Raw genomic sequence first — 18,761 nt, forward strand, 5'->3', positions numbered from 1 at the left:
ATCCTGGCTCCACTGTCTGAGGTCCCTTAGACTGCTCAGTCCTTCTGACTGAGACCCATATTCAGGGGGGCTGAGTTAGTCCCATGCTGGCTTCCCAGCTATCAGTCTGGTGGCCCGTTAGCTCCTCCTTGTTCAGGTAAGCTGTCTGTATGTGTTTCTGCCACCTGATCTTGTCCTCTCCATCTGCATCTGGGTTTTAGTTCGACTCAGTGTTTATGTATGGATGTTTGCTCCTGTTTCCAACAGGCATTAGATGAGGGCTCCATGGATAAGTTAGTTGTTGATTTCACTATCAGGGAAGGGCATTTATGGTAGCCTTTCCACGGAAGCTCAAATTGTTAGTTGGCAGCAGTCTTGTAGTTCTCTAGACCTTTCTTTGTGTTCAATTTTATCTTCAAACCAATATTGGCTCCCTCTTTTATGTTCTCTCTCTCTCTCTCTCTCTCTCTCTCTCTCTCTCTCTCTCTCTCTCTCTCTCTCTCCTGTCTTCTATTCCTAACTGGGCTCAATCTTCCTGGTTGCACATGTTTTCCTTTCCTCCCCCTCGTTTTCTCCTACATCTCTCTCCACTCGTTGCCTCCCCCACTTCCCCTGTGCTCTGGGGGACTTGTCCCTTCCTGGTTCTGTGAGGGACTTTATATGAATCTCTTTGAATACACCTTGTATCCTAGTTCCTCTGGAGGTGTGAATTATAGGCTGGTGATCCTTTGATCTAGGTCTAAAATCCATATATGAGTGAGTACATACTATGTTCCTCTTTTTTGTGACTGGGTTACCTCATTCATGATGGTTTCTTCAGGTGCCATCCACTTCCCTGCAAATTTCAAGATACCATTATTTTTTTCTGCAGAGTAGTATTCCATTGTGTAGATGTGCCACATCTTCATTAACCATTCTTCAATTGAGGGGCATCTAGGTTGCTTCCAGGTTCTTGCTATTACAAATAGTGCTGCTATGAACATAGTTGAACAGATGTCTTTGTTGCATGGATGTGGATCATTTGGGTATATGCCTATGAGGGGGATTGCCGGGTCCTGTGGTAAACTAATTCCCATTTTCCTGAGGAACGACCATACTGATCTCCAAAATGGCTGTAAGAGTTTGCACTCCCACCAGCAGTGTAGGCTTGTTCCCCTTTCTCCACATCCTCTCCAGCATGAGTCATCATTGGTGTTTCTAATTTTAGCCATTCTAGCTAAGCCATCTAGTAAGATGGTATCTCAAAGTGGTTTTGATTTGCATTTCCCTGATAGCTAAGAATGTTGAGCACTTTCTTAAGTGTCTTTCAGCCTTTTTGATTTCTTCTATTGAGAATTCTTTCTTCAGGACTGTACCCCATTTTTAATAGGGTTATTTGGTGTTTTGTTGCCTAGTTTCTTGAGTTTTTTGTATATTTTGGAGATCAGCCCTTTGTCGGATATAGGATTCGTGAAAATATTTTCCCAGTCTGTGGGCTGCCGTTTGGTCTTGTCCACAGTGTCCTTTGCCTTACAGAAGCTTCTAAGTTTGAAGAGGTCCCATTTGTTAATTGTTTCTCTTAGTGTCTGTGCCCCTGGAATTATGTTCAGGAAGTAGTCTCCTGTACCAGTTTGTTCAAGGGTGGCTGGATTGATGTTGAAGTCTTTGATCCATTTGGACTTGAGTTTTGTGCATGGCGACAGACATGGGTCTATCTGCAGTCTTCTACACACACTCATCCATTTGTTCAAGATGCTGTCTTTGCCCCATTATATAATTTTAGCTGTTTTGTTGAAAATCAGGTGTTCATAGGTGTGAGGGTTAATATCAGGATTTTCAATTCGATTCCATTGGTCTACCCATCTATTTTTGTGCCAATACCAGGCTGTTTTCAGAACTATAGCTCTATAGTAGAGCTTAAAGTCAGGAATGGTATATGCCTCCTGAAGTTCTTTTATTGTATAAGGTTGTTTTGGCCATCCTGGGTCTTTTGTTTTTCCATATAAAGTTCATTATTATCCTTTCAAGGTCAGTGAAGAATTGTGGGATTTTAATGGGGATTGCATTGAATCTGTAGATTGCTTTTGAGATGATTGCCATTTTTAGTATGTTTATCCTACCTAACCAAGAGCATGGGAGATCTTTCCATTTTCTGGTATCTTCTTTAATTTCTTTCTTTAGAGCCACAAAGTTCTTATTATATAGGTCTTTCACTTGTTTGGTAAGCGTTACCCCAAGATACTTTATGTTGCTTGTGGCTATTGTAAAGGGTGATGTTTCTCTGATTTCTTTCTCTGCCTCTTTGTCATCTGAAAAAAGTAGAGCTACTGATTTTTTTGAGTTTATCTTGTATCCTGCTAGTTTGCTGAAGGTGTTTATCAGATGTAGGAGTTCCCTGGGAGAGTTTTTCAGGTCGTTTATGTAAACTACCATATCATTTGCAAATAGAGACAGTTTGACTTCTTTCCAATTAGGATCCCTTGATCTCCTTTTGTTGTCTTATAGCTTTAGCTAGAACTTAAAGTACGATATTGAAGAGATATGGAGAGAGAGGGCAACCTTGTCTTGTTCCTGATTTTAGAGGAATTGGCTTAAGTTTCTCTCCATTCAGTTTGATGTTGGCAGTTGGTTTGCTGTATATTGCTCTTATTATGTTTAGGTATGTTCCTGTTATCCCTGATCTCTCCAAGACCTTTATCATGAAAGGGTGTTGAATTTTGTCAAGGGCTTTTTCAGCATCTAGGGAGATGATCATATGGTTTTTCTTTTTCTGTTTCTTTATATGGTGAATCACACTGATAGATTTTCGTATGTTAAACCATCCCTGCAATCCAGAGTTGAAGCCTACTTGGTCACGGTGGATGATTTCTGTGATGTATTCTTGAATTCGGTTTGCCAGTATTTTATTGAGTATTTTTGCATCGATGTTCATCAGGGATATTGATCTGTAGTTTTCTTTCTTAGTTGTGTCTTTGTGAGGCTTGGGTACCAAGGTTATTGTGGCTTCATAAAAAGAGTTTGGCAAACTAGAACCTTCTGTTTCTAGTTTGTGGAACAATGTCTCGTAGAATTCTGCACTAAACTCATCTGACCCTGGACTTTTTTGGTTGGGAGGCTTTTGATGACTGCTTCTATTTCATTGTAGGTTATAGGTCTATTTAAGTTGTTTGTCTGTTCTTGATTTAATTTTGGTAAGTGCTAGTTATCCAGAAATTTGTCCATTTCCTTTTAATTTTCAATTTTTGTGGAATACAGGTTTTCAAAGTATGACCTGAAAATTGTCTGGATTTCCTGTGTGTCTGTTCCCCTTTTCATTTCCGATTTTGTTAATTTGCATGTTCTTTCTCTGCTTTTTCGTTAGTTTGGATAAAGGTTTGTTTATCTTGTTGATTTTCTCAAAAAACAAAGTCTTTTTTGCTTTGATTTTTTTGTATTGTTTTCCTGGTTTCTATTTTGTTGACTTCAGACCTCAAGTTGATTATTTCCTGGTGTCTACTCCTACGGAGTGAGTTCGCTTATCTCTGTTCTAAGGCTTTCAGTTGCGCTGTTAATTCTCTTATATGACTATCCTCTGTTTTCTTCATATGGGCACTTAGTGCAATGAATTTCCCTGGTAGCACTGCTTTCAAGGTGTCCCATAAGTTCGGGTTATGTTGTGTCCTCATTCTCATTGAATATTAGGAAGTCTTTAATTTCTTTCTTTATTCCTTCTTTGACCCAGGTGTGGTGCAATTGCACATTGTTCAGTTTCCACGAGTTTGCAGGTTTTCTGTGATTTGTGTTGTTGTTGAATTCCAATTTTAAAGCATGGTGGTCTGATAAGATACAAGGGACTATTCCAATTCTCTTGTATCTGTTGTGATTTGTTAGGCCACCTAGTATGTGGTTGATTTTAGAGAAGGTTCCATGTGGAGCAGAGAAGAAGGTATATACTTTTGTGTTTGGATGGAATGTTCTATATATGTCTCTTAAACCCAATTGAGACATAACTTCTGTTAGTTCTTTTGTTTCTTTGTTGAGTTTCTGATTGGTGGTCCTGTCTAGTGTTCAGAGTGGTGTGTTGACGTCTCCCAGTATATATGTGTGAGGTTTTATGTGAGCTTTGAGTTTTAGTAGCATTTCTTTTAGGAATGTGGGTGCCTTTGTAGTAGGGGCATAGATGTTCAGAACTGAGACTTTCTGTTGATGGATTTCTCCTGCAATGAATACGAAATGACCGTCTTCATCTCTTTTGATTAATTTTGGTTTGAAGTCTAACTTGTTAGATATTAGGATAGCCACGCCTGCTTGCTTCTTGGTTCCATTTGATTGAAGATCTTTTCCCAACCCTTTACCCTGAGGTAATGTCTACCTTTGAAGCTTAGATATGTTTCTTGTATGCAGCAGAAGGATGGATTCTGTCTTCGTATCCATTCTATTAACCTGTGTCTTTTTATAGATGAGTTAAGACCATTAATGTTGAAGGTGAGTAAGGACCATTGCTTGTTTGTTTTAGGTTTGTTGTTGGCAGTGGTATTGTGAATATATTTGTTCTGCTTTACCCTTGGTTTCTGGTATAGTTAGATTATCTGTTGCCTACATTTTTGTGGGTGTAGTTACCTTCCTTGGTTTGGAGTTTTCCTTCCAATACTTTCTGTAGGGCTGGATTTTTAGATATGTATTGGGAAAAATCTGGTTTTGTTATTAAACATCTTGTTTTCTTCATCTAAAACGATTGAGAATTTTGCTGGGTATAGTACTCTGGGCTCACATCCGTGGTCTCTTAATACTTGTAGAACATCTATCCAGGACCTTCTGGCCTTGAGGTTTTCCATGGAGAAGTCAGGTGTAATTTTGATAGGTCTGCGTTTATATGTTACCTGTCCTTTTTCCTTTGCTGCTCTTAATATTCCTTCTTTATTCTGTATGCTAGGTGTTTTGATTATTATATGTCGAGGGGTCTTTTTTCTTTGGTCCAGCCTATTTGGTGTTCGGTATGCTTCTTGTACTTTCATGGGCATGTCCTTCTTCAGATTGGGAAAGTTTTCCTTGATTATTTTGTTGAATATGCTTTCGGCACCTTTGTGCTAGGCTTCCTTTCCTTCCTCTATGCCTATTATTCTTAGGTTTGGCCTTTTCATGGTGTCCCACATTTCCTGGATGTTTTGTGTTAAGGATTTGTTGGATTTATGATTTTCTTTGGTCGATGAATCTATTTCTTCTAGTTTATCTCCTGCACCTGAGATTCTATCTTCCATCTCTTGAATTCTGTTGGTTATGCTTGCATCTGTAGTTCCCAATCTTTTGCCCAATTTTTGTATTTCCAGCATTCCTTCAGTTTGTGTTGCCTTTATTTTCTCAATTTCAGTTTTCAAGTCTTGAATCATTTCCTTCACCTGCTTAATTGTTTTTTCTTGGCTTTCTGTACTTTCTTTACTTTTCTTAAGGAATTTGTTCATTTCTTCCACTTTTTTGTTTGTTTTTTCCTCCATTTCTTTAAGGGATTTTCTCACATCTTCTTTGAGGGCCTGTATCATTTTTATGACGGTAATTTTTAAGTCGTTCCCTTCTGCTTCCTGTGATTTGTTGTGTTCCGTTCTAGTTGGTGTAGATTCCCTAGATTCTGGTGGTGTCATGCTTGTCTTTCTGTTGTTAGGTGTTTTCTTGTATTGCCATCTTCCCATAGTTTGTTCCAGTAGGTTTTGGTGGGGTCTCCCCCTCTCTCTATGGTACTTCCTCAGTGGGCTTATGTGGGTCAGAGATTCAATATCTGTAGCTCTGGGTGGTCCAAGCTCTATAGGAGGTCTCTCCACAGACAGGGACCCAGGGATGGGGTCAGGGGTGAGGATCCAGTAGAAGATGCCTCTAGCAAGTGGTTCTAGCCAATGGCTGGCTGAAGAGGACAAAGGCTGAGCTGAAACTTGGGAAGTTTCTGCAAGATAGTCAGATCTCACGGGAAACTGGCACTCTCCAGCTGAGGCCTCTTTAATTAGCTGAGGCCCTGCTTTGGGGGTCAAGCTTCCTGCATTTTTCTAATCACTAGCAAAATGTGTTTTAAACCACATTGTGAAGAATAAGATTTTAAAATCCTGACAGGTTATTTCAATATAAAACTTACGAAAAGATGGTTAGGACAAAGTGCCTGTGCAGTGAGTTAGTTAAAGATTTTTAAGTTGAAGCACAGTAATGACTACTGTTCTATTTTCCATGTAACACATATAGTTAAAGTCATAGTATATGTCAAGATTAGCTGAAGTGTAGGACACCCTAACATTAGGAAGAAACCATAATGTTTATTTTATGTGGAGATTGTTCTTTAAAATGCCCTAACTCATATATGTGAATGTCTTATCAAATGCCAGACAGGGTAGAAAGGACAGTTTTTAATATGCTTTGACATACTACTTATTTTTCACTTGCTTCAATTTTAAATGCATTGAACTTTTAACAATTTATATTTAAATTTCCTCAAGTAGTTGTCTGTTGAACAGTTCAGAGTGTTTTGTTTTTTGGGTGTTTTTTTTGTTTTTTTTTTTTTTTTTTTGGGGGGGGAAGGGACAATCTTCAGGAATGTGTATCAGGCTAGCAGTGTAATAACTGACCCATATTCTCAGCCCTATTTTGATTTTAATTTAAGTTTTGAAGACATTATCAGCAATTTTTGCAGAGAGTTGTTTTAGCAGAACAGTACAGAATTCCATGAAACTTCCTTTTGGTCCTTGGTATCTATACCAGAGACTTGTGTGCTAGGCAAGTGCTCTACCAGCAAGTTATTTGTTAAAATGATTTTGTGTTTCAAAATTGTTAGCACTGTGTACTCATTGTTGTAAACTGTCCAGGGGATATACAGTCTTCCACCTTGTAAAATTTTCTATAGTTTGGGGATATTTGCCTTTCAGAACATCTGATTATTCGTGCTCATATTGTGATGTAGTTTCCTTTTTGTCTGAGAGTTATATGAACGAGAAGCTGTGAAGTCCCCACATGACACTGTGAGCAGTACTTCCTTCCATTATCTGGTGTCTAAGCATTATTTTCTCTTCACTTTTCAGATTAATTATTCGGAATTTCTGGAGCCATGAAACCAGATTACCATCTAATACATTGGACCGATTGTTGGCTTTAAATTCTTTATATTCTCCTAAAATAGAAGTTCACTTTTTAAGTTTAGCAACAAATTTTCTGCTTGAAATGACCAGGATGAGCCCAGATTATCTAAACCCGATCTTTGAGCATCCTCTGTCAGAATGTGAATTTCAGGTGAAGTGCTTGTCCCTCAAAACATGTTTTCCCTATTGTTAATTAATATCTTCTAATGTTGTTAAATTGTCATTCTTAATTTTCTTGAAATAGGGTCATAAAGCATGTGCTTTCTTTCCTCCTGATCTTTTACACTCTCAGACTCTATTAAGACCTCTCTCCTTTCTGTTCTTTTTCCCACATTCCTGGGAGAGATAGAGTCCAAGCTTTCCCTGATCCAAATACTAACCAAGCATAACCTTGCATAGCCATAGATGAAGTTCACAACTTCTTGTAGGAGCCACAATAGTGGCACAGGTGCTACTTAATGGGCAGGGCCTTTTGTATTACCTACTACAAATTAAATACCCCTTATCTGAAATTATTGGGATCACAAGTGGTTTGATATTGTGCTATTTTTGTATTTTGAAATATTTGCATGTCTCATGTGTCTACTTATTTATTTTTAGAATTTCATAATATTTACATCATTTAACCTCATCCCTCTCCTCCCTCCTCACATGTTCCATCCATGCTTCCCAACCCCACTGCCTCTCAAATTCATGCCCTCATTTTCTTTGTTATTGTTGTACACACACACACACACACACACACACACACACACACACATGCCCATACACAGATATGTGAATATAACTTAATGAATTCATTTAATGTTGTTTGTATGTATATGTTTTAGGTGTTGGATAACCAGTTAGGGGGCTCATCTTTGGAGAAGACTGATTCTTTTTTCTTCACTAATTGTAGCTCTTCACCTAGAAGTTGGGTCTTAATAGATTTCCCCCATCAACATCAGCATGCATCACTCATGCTAGGCAAGGATGGAAAATATTTCAGTGCTGCTGCAAAAGAAATATGTTTTCTTTACATTATTCTTTCTATAGGAATATACCATAGATCCTGACTGGCGTTTTCGAAGTACTGTGCTCACTCCAATGTTTGTTGAGACCCAGGCATCTCTGAGTATGCTCCATACCCAAACCCAGGAAGGGTCCCTCTCAGATCGAAGGCAGAAGTCTGGGCAAGTGTGGGCCACCCAACAGCAGTATGATTTCACCCCAACACAAACCATAGGTAACAAATGACTCTGATTTTGACAACAACTTCTGTTGTAAGAACAGAAACTTTTTGTGAGAGAAATAAATCACAATGATCATAAGGAAGATGTGTCAGTAGAAGGAAAAAAGGAGAGATGTTTTCAGAGTAGTCAGCTCTGCAGAGAGAAAGAAGCAGTTGCTGGGGCAGGTGGAGGTGATAAAGCTAGACCGCAGTAAAAGGGAGGGACTCTGGATTGAGAAGATGTAAATGGACTTAATGCTATTGAATCATATATTTAAAAGTGGTTGAAGTGATAAATGTTGCTATATGGTTTTTTGAGGGTGGGGGAAAGCTTACTTTAGAATAGAAGAAGAATCTAATGATAGCTAGACATGCTTGTTTTGGTTTGGTTTGACATAAAACAATTTAATGTATCATATTTAAGGCATCGTATCTCAAGAGCAGAGTAACATTCAGCTAAGTTCATGTACTGATGTCAGTAGTTTATTGGGCTGTTTTCTTCCAAGCAGATTAATTCCTTGCTTTGATATGCACAGTATAAATTAAGAGTAAAATATCTTAATCCTGTCTTTAAAAAATTATTTTATATAGTTGTGTGTTTTGCCTACATATATTTATGTAGTGCATGTACATGCCTGGTACCAGCAGAGGCTAGAGAAAGGTTTGATCTCTGGAAACTGGAGTTAAAATCAATTGTGAACTTCCATGTAGGCACTGAGACCTGAACCCAGGTCCTCTGGTCAGCAAGAGCTCTTAATCACTGAACCACCTCTCCAGCCCCCTTAATTGTTTTATGTGAACAATTAGCATTTGTTTCACATTCTGCTGTTTTTGAAAGTAGAACTAATTTGAATGATCACAGTTTAAATTCTTTGACAAGCACTGTAAACATAAAATGTTACTGTGATAATTACCACTGAGGAAGGGTCCTGAGGCTCAGGGGTCTGTGGTGTGCTTTGGGTCATATACAAGTACCCTTATCCTCAGACTAGCATCACAGGTAATTGCAGAGGTCTAGCACTGCAGATGTGCTCCAGCAGGTTTTGTACACTGAGTAGGCTGTACTGCCTGTAGCAGGACCCTCACTGCTCTGGTCCTATGTGTTATAGTTGAAAGGAGCTCATTCGATTGGCTGACTGGAAGCAGCATTGACCCATTGGCAGATCACACACTCTTCCCTTCAGAATCCTCATCTTCCTCCTTGCTGTTTGCCCACAAGAGGAGTGAAAAGTCACAGAGAATATCCTGGAAGTCAGTAGGACCTGAATTTGGGATAAAAAAGATGGGCCTTCCTGGTGATGAGGTGGATAATGAAGCAAAAAGTGGTAAGTAAAATGCTGAAACATGTTTAATATGTATTGCCCCTCCTGTAGAAGCTTATATGGAGATCGCATTATTTCTGACTGTCCACATTTCCTTGAAAGCTGCAATGAAAATCATTGAAATTCAACCCATTAATCACTGTTTGGACACTGAACATGTTGAAAACATTATTTTCAGATGTCCTTCAAGAAATACTGTGTGTGTGATACCTGATAAGTCTCCAGACTCAACACTGAAAGAGCTGGGGAGAAGGTAGCTCGTTACAAGACTGAGAATGGAGGAGATCCCAGAGGAAGAAGTCCCAAAACTGTCAGTGCCCTGCACAAAAGAGCAGGCATTCAGATCATAGAACTAAATAAAGTTAGAAGCAAGCATAGCGAAAAAGCAATTGAAATGTAAAATGGAAACACCAGACTTTACTCCCAACTACTATTTTTATACATCAGTCTCAAATCTATGGTGTTGTAATTTTTAAAAAGCGGCTTGAGAGAGAAAGAGGCCTTATGACTGAGTTCAAGCAGAAGGGTTTTTTTACTAAGGGAAAAGGATCATAAAAAAATCACAAAATTACAATTTAAAAGTGGAGATAAACACACACTTTCACTTTGGGGGATCCTGGGAAAGAATGGAAGTTAGCTGCCTATGTTGTTTAATTGGCCAAACCTGCCTTATATTCTCCAGGCACTCACAACCGGGCAGAAATTCTGAGACTACGCAGACGATTTTTAAAGGATCAAGAAAAACTCAGTTTGCTCTATGCCAAAAAGATCCTCGTGGAACAAAAACTAGAGAAGGTTTGTATCTTCTTCATGAATTCAATACCTATTTTGTATGCTAAGGAAATAAGTTCTGTCAGATATTGGTCTATAAAATTACAGGTGCAGCATTGCATAAGCCCCTTCTGACATTCATTACTGGGCATAAGACTATTCATGACACTTTATAAGAAATGGCATCATCTTGAATCCTTGGCAACCTGGATCCCAGGACTAATAGGACTAAGTGACTCCTCTCTGCTCACATATAGTTCAGCTTTATGTTCTCTGTGTAGATTTCTCTGTGGATAGAAATATGATCACTGATCATTCCTGTTAAAGCTCTAGTTAATTTTATTCTTTAGGGAAAGATGCACAATTACCTTGATTCAGGTCCTGTGGCTATAGTGGGAGTGAGAGGCCATGGGACCTGGAAAATATTGCATAGGTGCTCATGGAGGGCTGGTATTGCTGTGAGACAGCCCAAAAGCTTCCATTGGAGATATAAGTAGAGCATAAATATTTTGATGGGATTTCATTATATAGACCAGAATGGCCTGGAACTCAACAAAGGTACACCTGGTTTTGCCTCATTAGTCCATGTGCCATCATGCCCAGCAAATGCATGAATTAATTTTCAATATGCAGAAATAATGAACAAACTTCCAATGACCAAATTTCTAACAGTTAAGATAGATTGTGACTAAAGACTCCTGCTGTTACAATAATTCATTGTAGCTCCTTAGCCATTTGGCTTCCAAATGTAAGTAGGAAGTGGTTGGATGGTTCCTCTGCATTTTTAATGGAGATGAAATACATAGTTTTTGTTTTTGTTTTCATTTTCCTCTTGTCTCTATAATACAACTATAGTTTGCTTGCTTTTTTGAAGACTACAGTTGAAAAGAGGGTGTATTCAGCACCTTCTGACTCCATTGATTCCTTGGAAAAATAGGTTTGATGAAGCCTGATACCTTTTTAGCCCTACCTGAAGGAAATAGTCATTAGAAGCAAGAAAAATCAGTATTGCTGGATAAAAGATACAAGAAACTAGCCAGGGTGACAACTTTAAGGCTTCTCAAATAAACAAGAAGTTACAGTCAGATTTGACAGGATATTGAAGCATAGACATTCTATGTGTGTGAAACAGACACTGAGCTATGAAGATGCTAGCCAATAATTAGACATTAGGAGTCCATGTGTTTGTATTTGCATTCATTGAATAAATGTGTCTGAGGCATGCTACTCAGTGCCAGAAATTATAGTAAGTGGTAGTCATGAAGAGATGGATTGATTGATTCATGGAGCCAGGTCCAGTACATGACACACAAAAAGGTAAATTGAGATTATAAAGTACTCTACCAGAACAGAGCTATGAACACATGTATGGAAATTCTCTCTGGAGAGAGCACTGAGGTTGGAACTGCTAATGAGCAGCACATGAAGTGGCATGCAGTGTCTGAGGAGTATGAATAAAACTATTCTCCTTTGTACTAAAGATGTATTCTGGCAGTTTCATTTTGCATACGTGCTTGATCACTTTACATACGTGTTTGGTAGAGTTTTTATCTATTTACTTGGTTGTTTGTTTGGTTGGTTTTCAAGCCCAGACTAGCTTCAAACCTGGTATTTAGACAAGAATGACTTTGAATTCCCTACGATTTTACGTCACTTGGCATACTTGGTCTTCTTCTTTTTTTTTTTTTTTCATACTTGGTCTTCTTACAAGAAATCTCAGTTTTCATTCTTTGCTTCCGGTGATTGTAGGATATCAAGAGTGAGTTAAAAACGAAGCAGGATGCCCAGGTTGTCCTCTACAGAAGTTATCGTTATGGCGACCTTCCTGACATCCAGATCCAGCACAGCAGTCTGATCACTCCCTTACAGGCTGTAGCCCAGGTCTGCCCAAATGCCATGTTTTATGTTCACATTAGAAGCTGTTTGTGGCTCCAGGGGTCTACAATTTTGTCATAAAGAGGGGATGGCTTTCCCTACATGGTAGACTCAAAGACTCCTAATTCCCATTTCCTAGTTTTGTAGGGGGTTTTTGTTTAGGGGTGTGTGTGTGTGTGTGTGTGTGTGTGTGTGTGTGTGTGTGTGTGTGTGTATGTTTTAATCACAAGAGGAGACTAACATAGAGTTAACTAGAAGTGGACACTAACACTGGGTGCAGTGTTAGGCATCTGAACTCTCAACCACAAGGCCTTTCTCTTTAAAGTCTGATTGATATTTATGTTTCTTATCCAGTGTCGAAATACAGGGAAAAATCAGCATAAATTTTGAAATGATAAATAAGCCATTTAGATCATTGTCTTGTATGCTTTTTATTTGATGTAAATAATTCCAAGTTGACAAGAAATTATTTTTTAAACCATATTGTACATGTACCCTTTATCAAGCTTCCTCCACTGGAGAGAGCTTGTGTGACATAGCAAAAGACTGAGACCTCAACCTAGAGACAGCAGTGTTAAGAAATTAGAGACCTCATTCATTGTCCTTATATCCCATGTGTTCACTAGGGGAACTTGTAACTTTACACAAGATTTTTGTTCCACAAAGTACCTTATATTCACATTACACCAGATCCTCCCAATAGTTTTTTGCCATTGTGGTGGTGATTAGATAAAGACTGGAGGTTAGCAATGCTTGGGCTATATGGCAAAAACTATAGGTGTCTCTCAGTGTAGGGTGAAGAGACAAGACTATTTTTTCCAAACACTTGACAGCTTACTCTGATTAGTCTCTGAACAACTTGAAGCATTGAGATCCTAGCTTTAATTGTGGATGTGTACTTAACCTTAGTCCACACCAAGCCAGAAGTATTTGACTAAATATCAGGTATCCCTCCCCTTGTAAACTGAATTTAGACATGTAATGGATGTATTTTTAACAGTTGGTATTTAGTAAAGCTCTAAAATAGTACTTTAGGTCTGATGTATGTTTATTTTTTATTTTTAACAGAAAGACCCAATAATTGCAAAACAACTCTTCAGCAGCTTGTTTTCTGGGATTTTGAAAGAAATGAATAAATTTAAGACAACGTCAGATAAAAACATCATCACTCAAAATTTGCTTCAAGACTTCAACCGTTTCCTTAATACCACTTTCTTATTCTTTCCACCCTTTGTCTCTTGCATCCAGGTAAAAGTTTGTATACACTTCTTTTTGGTCATATGCTTTTCTACTCTGACACCACATGACTAATGCCATTACTTTGTTTCCTAAGTTGGAAGTTGAAAAACAAGTTGTTTACTGTAAATGTATTGTTTAGATTACCTCTTCTAAGTGGGCATGTATAATTTTTTTCCTTCTTTTTGCTCCCCAAACCTACCCTTGCATATGACACTTATCTAAAATGAAACTTGTATCTTATAATTAGCCAGTCTCTTTAGAATTTTGATTAAACCATGTGGCGTGGTGTGGTGTGTGTGTGTGTGTGTGTGTGTGTGTGTGTGTGTGAGAGAGAGAGAGAGAGAGAGAGAGAGAATGTTTGCCTCCATGTATGTCTTTACACAACATGTGCCTGCTACCTGCAGAGGCTAAGAAGAAGGTATCAGATCCCCTAGAACTGGAGTTACAAACAGTTGTGAGCCAGCCTGTGAGTGCTTGGCATTGAACCTGAGTCCTCTGGAAGAGTAGTCAGTGTTTTTAACCAATGAGCTATTTTTCCAGGCCCACCTACCTTATTTTTTGAAAGTGTTTCTTACTAGACCTGGAACTTACTGATTAAGCTACATTGGCTGGCAAGCAAACTCCCATGATCCTCTTCTCTGCCCCCAAGTGCTGGAATTCTAGGTGTACTTAGTGCTTACATCAGTCCTAGTCATCTCAACTCAAACCTTCATGTTTGCATGGCACAGAATTTAACAACTGAGCCATTTCCTACATCCCTAAACCCTGTATTTCTTTAGTTGTTTCTTGTATTTTAGCAAAGTATTTCCTGCCTTGAGGTGTTGATTGAAGCCATGTCTCCCATGTCAAGTCTTTGTTCTAAGTGATGGTGCCACAGTCTTGAAGAGACAAAATCCATGCCACTCCAAACTTTCATTCTTCATTCACTGACAAACATAAAACAAAAACTAAACTGGTAATGTACTATATTCTTGAGTGATATGGAACTATTAAAATCATCTTGATTGGGTCAGGTATGCTATCCTTAGAGATATATAGTAATGGGTCAGAGAATTCTTCTCTACGGGGACTCGGTTGCAGCAGAGAACTCAGAATAAAAACACTTAAAGTACACGTACCTGATTATCATATTTAACAAATGTCTCTGAGCAAGCAAGAAAAGGCACTTGCCAACAAACCTGATTATTTGAGTTTGATCCCCAGGACCCACATGATGGAAGAGAGATAACCTCCACATGCCTGCACATGTTATACATTTGCCCATTCACTCGTTCGTATGTATGTATGTATGTATGTATGTATGTATGTATGTATGTATGTATACACACACACATACACACACACACAATAGGTAAACATGAATATAATTTTTTTTTAATCTTTAAAGCAATTTTAGGAGATAGAGAGAAGAGAACCTGAATTCAGTTCTCAGTATCCAAGTTAGGTGACTCAAGAACTGCTTGTAAATACAGCTCTAGGGGATCTAACACCTACTTCAGGCCTCCATGGGTACCCAAAGACATATGACATGCACTTACACAGAATACACATACAGTAAAGGAAAAATATTTTTAAATTTTAGCATTTTCCCATTTTTATTAGCTTTGATATGTTTTTAATTAAAATTGAATATCTTTTCCCCCTTCCCTTCCATCCCTCTTTTTCTTTGATTATTATTTATGTGTTTGCATGCATAAATTTATCAGTACAATAAGGGACTCATCTCTGGGAGAGTCTTCCTCTTCCTCCCCAACAGCCATTCATTACCTGTAGTTCTTTGTCTAGGGGTGGACCTCATGAAGTTTCTCCCTTCCATGTTAGTATGTCTCTGTGATGGCCTTCATTTTCTGTAGAGAGAAGCTTCCTTGATGAGGGGTGGTACCTACACTTATCTGTGGCTATAAGGAATTATGCTGGTCTAGTGAAATGGCACTAGTAGATTTTTTTTTTTTCCTAATACGTATAACCTTATTAGCATAGAAAGTTGTTTAGGTTTCTAGTACCAGGCATGGTTTCCCTCCTATTAAGTGAGCCTTAGCCCTAATTAAATAGCTGTTGGTTACCACCAGCATATGGATATATTTTCTGTCCTAAGCATATGGGTTTATTGACTGAAGTATAACTTTATTTGGACATTCTTTCTTGTACTAGTATCCCTTTCTAAGGATGACAGACATACTTATTTGATTGCTTTGGAACAGTTCTAGTCTTCATGTTGGCAGCCACATGGACTGAGGTATATGTGTTAGAACCTCAAGGGGAGCTTGGCACCAAATTCTTAGGGTATTATACAAGTCCAGATGTGTGTGTAGAGAGGTGCATGTACACACCGGTCTGTTTGGAATGCTTTTACAGAGAATATTCTTTTAGTGAGGGTATTTCTCATAACTTTGTAATAATTTATAAAATCATCTTGGCAAATGTCATTAAATAAGTTAGCCTCTTGATAGAAAAGATGTTTGCAAAGACAAATAGGTCAATATACACACTTTTTAATAAATAATATAAAATCTTTTCAACTGCTTTTCTTAACAACTGATGCTAAGTGCATAAATGTTCCTATAAATTATAGTTTTTTTTTTTTTTAGAATGCTTGGATTGTAGATGTGAGAATAAAAGGTTATTTTTCCTCTTTGCAGAAATTGAGTGTTGATAAGAATTTTGCTCGTAGAATTGCATAGAAACACTTTTGTGATTTCACTGTCTACCATTACTGCTAGGCCAAAGTCATTTTTCTTATGTTTAATAAAACGAAACAATCGCTTGTGATGATGTCATCCAAATCCTATAGGCTAAACAGCTCTATGTATTTTTATAGGAAATTAGTTGCCAATACCCAGACTTGCTGAGTCTTGACCCAGCTGCTGTTCGAGTGGGCTGCTTGGCCAGTCTACAGCAGCCTGCAGGTATCCGTCTTCTGGAAGAGGCACTACTGCACCTAGTGCCAGAAGAGCCACCCATGAAACGAGTCCGGGGCAAGACTTGCTTGCCTCCTGATGTTCTCCGGTGGATGGAACTTGCTAAGTAAGCTTAGGATGGACCATTTTTGGGAGAACAGTAAATCAACAAAAGTAGCACAATAAAAACTGGGCTTTATTTTTATGAAAAAGGAGCTGGTGAGGAGGCTAAAGAGATGGCTCAATGGTTAGAACTTACTCTCAATAAGGACTCGAGCTCAGGTTCCTTCTTAGTACTAGTGTTGGACCAGTTTATAACCACCATGGTAGCTGACACTATTCTGGCCAACAGATACATGGACAATCATTTTTTTTGTGTGTGTGTTGTATTGAATAGTAAAATATTTCAGTCAGAGTTTTTGTCCATGTGTTGAGAATGGCTGCCATGAAAAGAAATATTATGCTTAACGAAGAAACATTGATTAAACATGTTATTTTAATCTGTTACACAGTTGTCTAGATTCATTATTATCTACCATACATATTTTCCTGTCAGGTATCTGTAATTTATAGTTCCTAATGGTTCCTGATGTTTTTTCAGCTTTTCTAAGATGAATAATAAATGACTCATTATTTTCAACAAAATTGCAGAAACTGTTTAATGCAGTATTTTATTTGGAAATAGAAATTCTGCTATAGTATATTGTTTTGCATGATATCTGATTCTTCTTTTTCCTTGATTTCAGCATATGAAAGTCTAGCCTAATCTTGAGAAGGATGTTAAGTCAGAATTCAGAGGGCCTTCAAGATGGCTCCGGGGCTAAACCACTTGATGACTACAGTTCAGTCCCCAGATCCCACTTTTCACAGAAAATTTCCTGAGAGTTGTGCTCTGAATTCCACATGCATGCCATTCCCCAACACACACACACACACTAAATAAATAAATAAAAATTTTAAATCAGTTGACCAACTTTTAGTGAAAAGATAGTAAAAATAAAAACACCTTACTTACCTTTCACCATTGTCATCAGTCAATGTCTTAATGTGCACTGTGACTTTGTAAAGCACTGTGCTAGACACAGAAGGAGTAGATTAGAAAGACATTAATCACAGATGTTAAAAACTAAGGGTCTCAGGATTGTAGCTTAGTGGTGCAGCACTTGGTTGACAAAAAATATGTGTGAGTCCTTAGGTTCAAATCCCTGATTTTGCAAAAAACAAAGAGTCCAAAGAAAATATATATAAACTTTTAAACATAAATTAACCAGAACATCAAGAAGATGGACAAGGAGAGTGCTGAGAAGGGAAAGATACAGGGCCAGTACAATCCAAAGAAAACCTCCTGATAGGAGCCTACTGCTTCAGATATGTGATTGAACAATAGGTGATATCTCGTATCAGTGTTTTCATGGAAAAAGAACATAGGGGAGTGCGGGGCATTATGAAGCTAAATGTAAAAGCACCTGGGAGGCTGAGGCAGGATGATCTCTCTGAGATTCAAGGCTACTCAAGGCTATACCATATCTTGAAGTGGGAGTTGCAGGGCAGAGGAAGGGCTGACTAAGGCTTTAGCTTACAGAACAATTACCTGGTATACTTGAGTTTTTGACTTCCATTTCATTCATTCATTCATAGATAGATAGATAGATAGATAGATAGATAGATAGATAGATAGATAGATAGGATACAACTTTTACAGGCTTCAGCTTGACACATTTGTTTATAATTTCATTACATAGTTTAACCTTTTCTTGCTGTATTATGGTGATCAAGTTCTAGTAAACATTCGGTATTTAGGAACCAGGGTAGGGTGTAAATGGTGAGTTCTTTCTGTACTTGTAGAAAATATCTCTTTCTATCCTAAACTATGAACTGCTTTGTTCAACACCTATGTGTCCACCTCTGCCTCTGACCTTTGACTTCTAGGATCTGGGCAGTCTATTCTGTTTTATCTAAGTTTGGATTTAGTGGGCCCATGATTCATAGGGGTTCTGTACAACTTGCTGCTCATGTCTTCCTCTCTTCCCTTAGTTCTTAGGGGGGAAAAAAACTAAGGCTTTATAAAAGCTGGGCAAGTACTTTCCCACTAAATTAAAGCCTGAGCAATTCCACCTTTTCCTTCCCCACCCCACACTGTAATGGAGACAAGGTCACCCTCCTGCCTCAACCCCTCAGCAGCAAAGATTCCAGGCATACACCAACTTTCTCAACAAAAGTTTGATTGCTAAGGGAGATTCAGGATCCAGGAAGTGAACCAGAAAGCAAGAGAACAAGTGAGGAAGTAGTTTCTCCTCTACTCTACTAATGACTATCAGGGGGAAAAAAAAAGATTGGGGTTTGAAAAGAAACTTCCAAGAGGAAGGGAATGAACTTTATAAGCACTAACTTGAGAATTTCC

At 38.3% G+C, this 18,761-nt stretch overlaps 1 protein-coding gene across 1 annotated transcript in view; it reads left to right on the forward strand.

Moving 5' to 3' along the window:
* Prkdc (protein kinase, DNA-activated, catalytic subunit) overlaps nucleotides 1–18,761 on the forward strand; it is a 204,977-nt gene that overhangs the window by 140,895 nt on the left and 45,321 nt on the right. The window contains 7 exon segments of the mRNA XM_051190977.1: nucleotides 6,990–7,197; nucleotides 8,082–8,271; nucleotides 9,366–9,581; nucleotides 10,261–10,373; nucleotides 12,099–12,230; nucleotides 13,293–13,472; nucleotides 16,282–16,487. Coding sequence (XP_051046934.1) covers nucleotides 6,990–7,197; nucleotides 8,082–8,271; nucleotides 9,366–9,581; nucleotides 10,261–10,373; nucleotides 12,099–12,230; nucleotides 13,293–13,472; nucleotides 16,282–16,487 — 1,245 coding nt within the window.

The sequence above is a fragment of the Phodopus roborovskii genome, unplaced genomic scaffold (assembly GCF_943737965.1).
Source record: "Phodopus roborovskii unplaced genomic scaffold, PHOROB, whole genome shotgun sequence".
Lineage (NCBI taxonomy): Eukaryota > Metazoa > Chordata > Mammalia > Rodentia > Cricetidae > Phodopus > Phodopus roborovskii.